The sequence below is a fragment of the Vulpes vulpes genome, chromosome 7, assembly GCF_048418805.1.
Source record: "Vulpes vulpes isolate BD-2025 chromosome 7, VulVul3, whole genome shotgun sequence".
Taxonomy (NCBI): Eukaryota; Metazoa; Chordata; class Mammalia; order Carnivora; family Canidae; genus Vulpes; species Vulpes vulpes.
In genome coordinates, this window is record NC_132786.1 from 118,675,001 (window position 1) to 118,685,000 (window position 10,000).

The 10,000-nt window shown below is 33.1% G+C and overlaps 1 protein-coding gene across 50 annotated transcripts in view; it reads left to right on the top strand.

The window, feature by feature from the left end:
• FOXP2 (forkhead box P2) overlaps nt 1-10,000 on the top strand; it is a 553,446-nt gene that overhangs the window by 294,546 nt on the left and 248,900 nt on the right. For 49 of the 50 annotated variants that reach the window (XM_072764793.1, XM_072764790.1, XM_072764800.1 and 46 more), the window contains one exon: nt 6,721-6,898. In XM_072764793.1, coding sequence (XP_072620894.1) covers nt 6,731-6,898 — 168 coding nt within the window. In that variant the 5' untranslated portion in view covers nt 6,721-6,730. Of the gene's footprint in view, nt 1-6,720; nt 6,899-10,000 lie in introns of those variants that run through there. The other variant, XM_072764831.1, reaches the window with a different exon arrangement.

Here is a 10,000-nt window from a genome sequence, read left to right on the forward strand (position 1 = left end):
GGGAAGGCAAGAGGTGGGTCTGGTGAGGAGCACTATTAAAGGGACACTTGGCGCCCAAAAGATAGCCTGGAAGTAAAAAGTGCTGAAAGGGCAAGAGAATGAGGATCCGTGGGAGAGCTGTATTATGCTCAGGAAAAACAGCAAGGGATCCCGGGGAGTTGCTGTGGGCGGGAGACTGGAGATTGAAGTAAAGTAAGCTTGAGGGTTAAGGAAAGATATGTGGCAGGAAAGGTGAAAATGCCATCACAAGAGAAGTACATACTCAGAGCTCTCATTAGCCAGGGGATCAGTGAAGGCTATTGCAAGTAGTCCAGCCTTTGGGAATTTGACTGTAAGTGGACCCACTGCATGGAAGCTTGCAAGCTTGCACAACTCAATCACTAAGCTTTTTAAATAAAAAAAAAAAGAGGGAGGTTTTGCCTGCTAGGCAGGTCTTTCTATGTTCTTGGAGATCTAATTATTTCTTATTGCTTTAACACTTTTTACTATTAAATTCTCTATATCCTATACTAAAATATTCCTGGTCTCAAGAATCGAAGGATATTTTTTCTTTAGGCAAGGAGAAGAAGTGTGACAATACACTTGCTTATCAGGTCTCTTGTAAACTGTAACCGATGTTTATTTCTATATTAGTACCTAGGTAACATTTTGTAGTTTTTAAGTCCCTCCTCTCACATTTGTAAGACATATAGATAGATAGTTCAATCCACTGCAAAAAAATATTAATTTTGGTGTTAGAAATGAACACCAGCTCAATTTGTCAGAGGTTATAGAGTAACAGAATGAAATAAACTTTCCCTAAGCTTCCTCCTTCCCTTGTTTTAAAGAAAATAAATGTTAATGTTGTAAAGGACTGACTTCAAACATTAAAAAATTTAATGAGCTAAACTAGCATTAAAATTTATGGACTTAAAGGGAAGACTGACCATTTACAGATATACCCTGAAAACTAAAACTTGGTATACATTTTCACCTGTTTGAGAAATAAGTGCTCGGTATGGAAATTATATAAATGTATGAGACTTTAAATATAAAGATTAGTGTACAAATATAATTTTGAAATATATATGGGAACAATTAGTTCATCAGAATCATCAGTATTATCATTTCCCTTCGAGTCATACTTGTGAATGGGGAATCATTGAATTATAAGATGCAGAATCATAATGTTGCAGTAAAATACATCTAGATAGCAACCATTCTTTCCAATTTGCTGTTGTACTACATTTAAGTGAAATGGCATGGAGATTAAATAATTTTAGTATTTTATACTATATCTGTAATGAAATTTTTATGTCTTGCTCCTTGTGTTTTAAAACTTAGGTTAATTTTGGTCCTGGAGTAAAACATAACATAGAGAGTTGCTAAATTCACTAATAGCCGATTGAAGTGAAAGATAAAATTTTCGTTTGGTCTACTCTAGTGTTTCCCAGATGTTTGCCATTGTTGAAGGTTTAACAGTATTCTGTTTGCTAAAGGCAGTCATGACCATTATTTTAAAAAATTACCCTGTTGAAATGTCTTTGCAACTTTGCGTGTTCGACATACTAACCTTTTTGAATGAAAATTGGAATTTTTACTAATTAAAGTTGTTGTTTTTCTCCCTGGGAAGGTAATCTTAATTTGTGAATAGCATTTTAGGCATTTTGTTTAAACGGGTGAAGAGTAGTGGCAAATACTTTGTCAACAACTTAAATTTCATTTACTTATGATCATATCACCTGTTATAATAAAGATCATAACACTTGCTATAACAACAGATATCCTTTCCCAAATCATATTTTAAAAGACATCCTGTTTCAGTTGTTTAAATTTTAAAAATATCCATGTGCTTGTTCAATTTTTGTTCTCACACATTCAACTATGTCCTTCATATTTGGCATTTTGATTTATTAGGCAATTTTTAGCATTAAAGACTTTTAGCAAAGCAGTAGTAGATATCAAATGCACTGTGCATGGTGTCCGTGATGAATTAATTCCACTAGAGCACAGAATTTATCATTATTTAAATGCTAGTTTCTTTCAAAAGTTTTGTAGTACAGTCAAGTTTTCAAAATCAGAATTTAGTTGATATTTTGAGGTAATATATGTGGTTTATTGTGGCATATGTAGGCTTTCCTCATACTGAACTCTTTCTTGTGTGAATTTGCATAGGAATATTTGTGAATATTTAACATTGATAATTTAAAAATGATTAAGAATTATTTAAGAATACATGATGACATTTTGATTTCATGCTTTTCTTCCTGTATCATATTCAAAAATCTTTTGGGGTCAATGTACATATTTGGTTGATAAATTAGACTCTAGAAGATACTGGACATGAAATGTTCTTTGATATCACTATAAATAATTTTGTTTAAGAAAAGTTCACAGAAATAGTTAAAACTTTTATATGGATTGTTATTTAGTCTCAGTTTCTCAGAAAGTCATTTTCTCCATTCATTTGCTTTAATTAAATAGGAAGATGGCCCTCAAAAAAGAGATTTAATATTAAAGCACCAAGATTTTAAGATGGAGTGTCTGTTTATATGGAGGGAGGAGTGTGGGGAGAGGTAGAGGTTATATTTCCCTTCTTACCATCCTCGACATCCATAGTTTGATTGATCAATCTATCCACATCTGTCTATCCACACACATATATACTATACTTACACATACACACCCACGGGATAGGGGTTAGAAGAGAAGGAAAGGAGAGAAGTAGAAAAGATAAGAGAGAGAGAGAGAGAACCTGGGAGAAAAGAAGTTGAGTAAGCATCAAGGACCAATAGTGTCCCTGGTGGTGGTTAACACAGTTAACTGTACTGGCCCAGGTCAAGTATCGAACTTTTGAACATTGTAGTGAATGCGGAATAGGATATATACAGGTTTCTGTTATCGCTCTGGCAAATGTCTATCTCACATGGTACAGTTTTATACCAACGGAACCTCTAACTCTAAAAGGAAAAAATAAAACCAACAAGTCTAGCATTCAGTACCACCCTATCATAAAGTAAGGAGGTCTAATTGAGCTATGTCTTTATATCCTGCTATTTGTACAAATAAAAGACTACATCTTGATGCAAAATAAACACAAAAGCACTGTTGTGACTATAACAGGGAGTCATATACTAATTTATATAATAAGTGGTTGTGCACGCTTTATTCAAGATTATGGCTGCAAGAAATGGCATGAATTGCTGGGTGTGTTTAATGCTGGATTATAGCAATTTGAAACATGTCAAACACATGGCTAATGCCTCATGCTTCACTCATTCTTGCGTAAACCTGCATAGCCACCATCCATTATACCCTTGGTAACAACACAATTCTGCAAGTAAATATTGTTACACTAAGTAACCTTTCAATTCAAGTTGTTTAGGAAGAGAAAATGCAATCTCGTGCAGTCAGTTCCAGTGTCAGTTTAATGTTTCAAAAGGGAAGTGGTGTAGAGAAAAAGTATCTGTACAGTGACTTGCTTAAAAAAAAAAAAAAGAAGAAGAAGAAGAAATAAAGAAAAAGGAAAGAAAGGAAAACTTAATGCGAGGGAGGAAAGTAGAACCGTATCATTGGAGGGCAAGATCCGAAGAGTTATTTTCTGATGTGGTCAAAAAGTTGTGTATTATGACGAAAGATTTAAAGGTTTAGCTAACAGTTCAGACCAACATTACGACAGCGACTCCCAATTTCACCTTTCCCTTTAATGATCCAGAATTGATTTTCACTGATTTTTGTAAAATGTTTGTGGTAGGATTGAGAAGAATGAATAATTTAGTTCGATGTGTTTGGGATCACAAGCACATCCACTTTGAAAGAATATGTTGAATTTGTAATTATTTAAAATATACTTTAAAAGGTACACAGCACCTCACATTGTGCCAGACATATTTTGTCTAGTAGAAAATAGGTGTGGAGAAACCACTAGGAGGAACTCAGTAAATCCTGGAAAGCATCTTCATTATCGTTGAAGATACATCTCCTTTATAGTGGACATGCTCCAAGCTGTCTTCTTTAAGTGATATGTACAGTGGAATCCTCTGATTACACAGTCGCCTTCTTTTTTCCCTATTAATGTCAGGTCAGATGCTTTTGTTTTATAGAGAAAAAAGTACTGTCCCTGTTATTGTTTTTCTTAAGTGTGATTTTACTAACTCTCAGTTGATTGAACCAAAAATGTGAATCACGGTTTATACTCTAGGGTTTCATAAAGTCAAAAATTCCACAAGGTATAATAAAATCCTCTGGATAATAGGAACTGGAAGTTATGTAGGTCTTCCTTTATAATTGTAATAAAGATTTAGACCCATGACTCTGCTTGTTGATTATGTTTAATTATTTGATGGCCTTGATTATAACACAATAATATATGCAGAATTCTTTAATTCATCCAATTAGTTCTGACATTAACTACACAAAGGTTAATATTAAATACTGCATTTGTCTGCAACATTTGAAAATAAAGCTTTTTAATTTTTTTAAATTTTTTTGTGTTGCATACTCCACCCAGAGATAACAAGTATTTCAAATAAATTTGGGTGGTGAAGTAAAAACATATGCATACACATATACTCAATCTATTGTCAGAAGTAAAATTTAAATGCAATATGTAGTAGAAGTTCTATCTGTCTGTTTCTACAGTTGCAGAGGACCCAAATTATAATTTTCATATAAGTAGTAAAGGCAATCAGACCTTTTCTCTGAATATTTTAAACATTGTGCATGTAAAATTTATGCCTAATTTGAATACTTATTAGCTGCCTAATCTCAGAAAAGAGTATTAGCTTTGTTTTTTTTTTTTTCCTATAAAATCCATCACTGTGTATCAGTTTTCATTTGTGTGATTTTTCTTTGTTAATGTTCGGTAAGGTGTTTAACAAAACCTATTTATTCATAAGCACATTTGGTTCAAAAGTTTTTTGCTGTAGTTCTAGCAATTGCCTCTTTTGTGATTATGCATTTTGTTGTTGTTGTTGTTGTTGCAGCCTTTTTTTTTCTTTTTTTAATCAGAACAGCTTTAAGTTGTATATGTAGTTTTTCTTATACTGACTCGCTTTGCTAGCCCAGCTACTGGTGGTCTTTTATAAATCAGCAGGTCTTTCATTTTTTAATTGACTTTTTACAGTCGTAGAAATAATCTAATAACTTAGGCTTTGATGAAAATACCTATTAAAGCTATTAAATTATAACTATTAGTTTTTAATAATTGTAATATTAGCATGCAAAAAAATCTATTGGATATGTTTCTGTGTTTGTGTGTCTGTCTGTCTGTCTATGTGTGTGTGTCCATGATCACATTTTGTAAGAATCTGGGGAAGAGGGTTTCTCCATGACACAAAAAGATATTAAGCTTATATCTGCTCTGGAATAAATGCATTAAAATCATTCAGTGGACAAAAGTCTTAAAATATGACCAAGTTTAAAATAGTGAAATCTCCCAGTTATAAAAAATTAGATTGAGTGATCAGTTTAGCATCCTTCTTTACTTTAGGTTAAGTCCCCCTGTCTGTCTAGCATAACTGTTCAAGTCACAGCACAGCCAGGTTGTTTCTGAAATCCTGTCCGTAGAAGTAAAACAGGGAAGTACAGCTATTAGGTTATAGGATAGGATTCAGATATCTCTGAGAGCCAAAACTGATCTTTCTAAACCACAGATTCAAGATGTACTGTGAAATTCTGGTTTGTAAGAGCACATTGGTTCTTTATTTACTGCAAGGATTTCCACTGATCTTGGCAGGACATCTCCTTGCTATCCTGAAAGTACAGTATATTTATGCAGTGAAAATGATAAAACATTTATTACTGTAGAGAAGGTAATATGCATAATTTATGCTGTTTTTAGCACAATCATTAGTGATATTCTTGATAGATTTTATTTCCAGCTTTCATATCTAATACATGCCTGGAAAATTAATTTTATATATACTTTCATTTATTTGCCTATGTTAAAATTGAGTTTTAAGTCATCTTCAAGTGAACAGTTTGATTGCTGCTCATGCATAAGCTTAATTACTTCCCAGGAAGGACAGTATTAAATGTTTTAAATGTCAGAAAAATAAATGAATATGAGCTGTTTGATTAAAAAAATAGGCAATATCTGACGTGTTTGCAGCAGGAGCTTTTTCTTAAAATGCCTCCAAGGCAAAATTTTATTTAGTCACAAAAAAAAAAAGAAACCCATTATACTATTTATCATTGGTTGATACCATATGATTTGTAACACCCTTACAAAATTTTAATTTTGTATGATTAGCTGTGCATCATTAAACAACAGCTTTGCATAAGATGTGCTGTAAAGAACTGTCAGAATCAAGATAGTGAATATTTAAAATAAGGCTGTATAGTCATCCATGGTTGTCAAAGGTAGATAATAGGAAACATAGAACAGAGTGTGCCATCGTGCCTTCATTTAAGCTGGTTTTATAGGTAGACTTTAAAATGTGGTCGTTCATAAATGCTATCGACCATGCCATATGCATGGTATGTTACTTTGGCTGTTAAATGTAACCACACAAAAATTGCTTATAGAAACCATAATTTCAGTGATTAGTATCTGGATGAAAGCTGAATTTGTATTGCTTTTCTCGGTAAATGACTATTCAAGGCGGGTGGGTTCTTTTTTTTTTTTTTTTTTTTCTCCTTCCAAAGATGCTGTCTCTGTAATTGGCAGAGAGGGACATCTTGATAATGGAAGTGTGAAGGTGTAACGTGTGTTAATTGATACTTCTTAATCACTTTTAGGTATTAAGTCATGATGCAGGAATCTGCGACAGAGACAATAAGCAACAGTTCAATGAATCAAAATGGAATGAGCACTCTAAGCAGCCAATTAGATGCTGGCAGCAGAGATGGAAGATCAAGTGGTGACACCAGCTCGGAAGTAAGCACAGTAGAACTGCTGCATCTGCAACAACAGCAGGTAAGTTTTGTTTTCTTCAGTGATTCCTTAAAACAAATCGGCCTGTTTTCTTGAATGTGAAAAATGTATTCATAGCAAATTGAGCATGTTGTGTGAAGCTCAAGGATGCTGAGCATTTATGATTATTGGGAACATGATCGAAGTATCGGGAAAGATAGGATTTTCATATTCGTTACGTCATGCCAGCACCAGAGTGCCCTTTGGGTGTCAAGCTATTAGTTAAGTTCGCAGGGTGATTTTCGGAAGGATCTGTAAAGCTTTGTAACAAATATTTTATAGCTTCTAGTTCACTGTCTAACATTGTGCTGCAGAACGTGATACTTAGTTTTCCACCAGAGGGCCACATTACTTGATACTTGCTTATACAATGAATTTCTTCCAAGTCTCAGCTAAGGTGAAAAGGACCACGAGGACTTTTCATAACACAGATGCTTGCCTGTGATGGCTGCGAATGTTAGCTGTTAATTAGTTGAAATTTGCTGAGAGATTGTGAACCATCTAAACACTGTGATCATCTATGTGGCTTTTCTGGAAAACTCATTTCAAGGTGTTCTGAATATACATCTTTTGATCACGTTAAAGAGCACTTTTTGTTTTGTGCAAGTGGCTCACAAAATGCAGTTCTCATTTAAATCTAGAAAAGTAAACAACTGCCCAATAAAGGTACACTTTTAGTAGTCCATTATTCTTTTTATGTGAGAGATTCGGTTTTCCCAATTTTGTTTGTCAGTGAAATATTCTTTTCAGCCAAGGAATAGCCACTCCATTCTGCACTGATTCAAGTCTGTGGAAATAGTGACAGAGAAGAGAAAGCTTTCAAAGCATATACTTATATTAGGCCAGAATGAGTATACCTGTTTGACAACAAGATTATATTTGATCTGCTTTAAAATAAAGGTCATTTCTTTAAGATTCTGATTGCATTCAGACCAAATGTAAAAAAAAAAAAAGCATTATAATGAAACTATAACGATTATTATTGAAAAATGTTTCAAATTAAGTGATCCATCATTCACAGTTTTAAGTTAATATATGAGGAGATAGAATGCATCTCAAAAGTTAAAGCAAATGCCCACGTGACAGTAAAATTTAATAGAATCATTATTTCAAATAACAACAGTATTTAGAAAGTTATCTTAGACTATATGTACTGAATAATGTTTTAACCTTTAGGCGTTGTTTTCAAGAACAATCTTTTAAAAGAGCTAGACATAACACTTTGAATAGGTTCCCTATTATTTTGAAAGTACGTCTCTTTTCACAGGCAGTAATCACTAGTAATCATTAGGAAGATAATTTTTATCTTGTTTTTAGATATTTTTTTAACCATCATGAGAATTTCAGTGTCTACCAAAGCTCCAGGATTAGCCTATTTTACCTAAAATGAATGCAGTTTTCAGGACAGCCCTTCTCTCCTTTTAATCTATTTACTGGAAACATCATACCACTGCTATCATATTCCTACTGACTCCCCTAAATAAGAATCCTAAGAATTGATAGCTAAGGTCTAATTTGCCTGAGAATACAGTAGAAGGCATTTATAAAAGCAAGTGAAATTAACCACTGAAAAATGAATATTGTAATTTAGTACTAATAGACAATATGTTCTGAAGGGAAACGAAAAGAAGTAACTTTCTTTTTCTTCCAAGCTCTGATTAGATCTTAAAAACAAAAGAGAGTCAAATCATGGCTATGCTTTATAGTACTTTGGAGGCATTTTATGATAAATCTGTTAGGTGTGTTTATAACCTGAGTCTGAAGTTTACTTTGTTCTGCACAGTTTGTTGATATAAACCATAAACAAGAGTAAATTGCAAAAAGTTATGTCCTTCTGATAACCTAGGAACTTCAGTCATACATTGCATGTTTGTGGAGTGCCTCCTAGAAGTGATTTAGCACAATGGGTATAGTAGGTGTCTACAAAAGACACTTCAGGAAGTGTCTACAGGAAGATATGTAATAATTTGATAAATAAACATTCAAAAAGCTTTGTAAATGTCTCTTCCCTTGGTTGTGATTTTACCATGTTAGTGTAGGTAGAAAACTTAAGGCTAGTGAATTTTTGTCCTTCCATGAGTGTATTTTAGAATGGGTCTTTAAGTTCATTAAAGATTGGAGTGTTCTTTTCTATAATGCAGTTATTGCCTTTAATGCAAACATATTCAATATGCTTTAGGAAAAAAAAACCGTGGGGAAAATACTAAAACAAATTCATAGGTGACATAATTTTACAAATTTGTCTTTCCTTGGTGTTATTTAAATGTAAAGTTTTGAACAAAGAAGGTACTTCTTAGAAGTAAAATGGGCTGATCATTGTTGTCTGAGGTCTCTTGTTTGGAAATATAATTTAGGAGGCGGTGAGTGATGCAAGCAAAATAAGATTTTGTTTGTCATGAACTTCTGGCAGAGTGTGGTCGGTTTACCTTGATATTTATGGATCTTTCATTTTTATAGAGGTGAGCAGTTTACCTTAAATTAGCCATATTTAGGAGGAAGGGTTAGTGTTTGAAACACACTGTAACAAATAGTTAATGATAAATGGATTGGCGGAGTAAAGGGGATTGATAAATTACAGCTAATACTTTTTTCCTAGCATTTAATTTATTAATATTAAATATTTCTGAAAGCTGGACTATCTTTAAGTTTTAATATTTATAATATAATGGATATATTCATAGGAGCTACATCTTTGTTAGTGTGCTTTGCCGTTTTATATTCACTGAAAAATTAGTAATAAAAAAGCCTTCTGATGAATTACTCTCTCCTTCATTCTTTTCTAATCTTCTGAAATTAGTACTAAATACTAGTTCGTATAATATATGGAGGTAGCATATTTTAAATGTTGTTTTAGATTAACTACATTGAGAAATTATTCTGCATTAGATGTAGAATTTTATTTTGATATTAGGTTTGCAGAATTAATTGTTTGTGTCACTAAGGTCAAAATAGTTGCTAAAAACTTGATTGCTTTACAGGGTAGATTTGAGCTTGCATTTTGAGCATTCATTAAGTCAGATAATCTTTCTGAATGTTTTATGAGATTGTACTGCTTTGAAGGTGTTTCAGGTGATGGTGTTTGAAAACATCTGGTCAGTAGTTTCT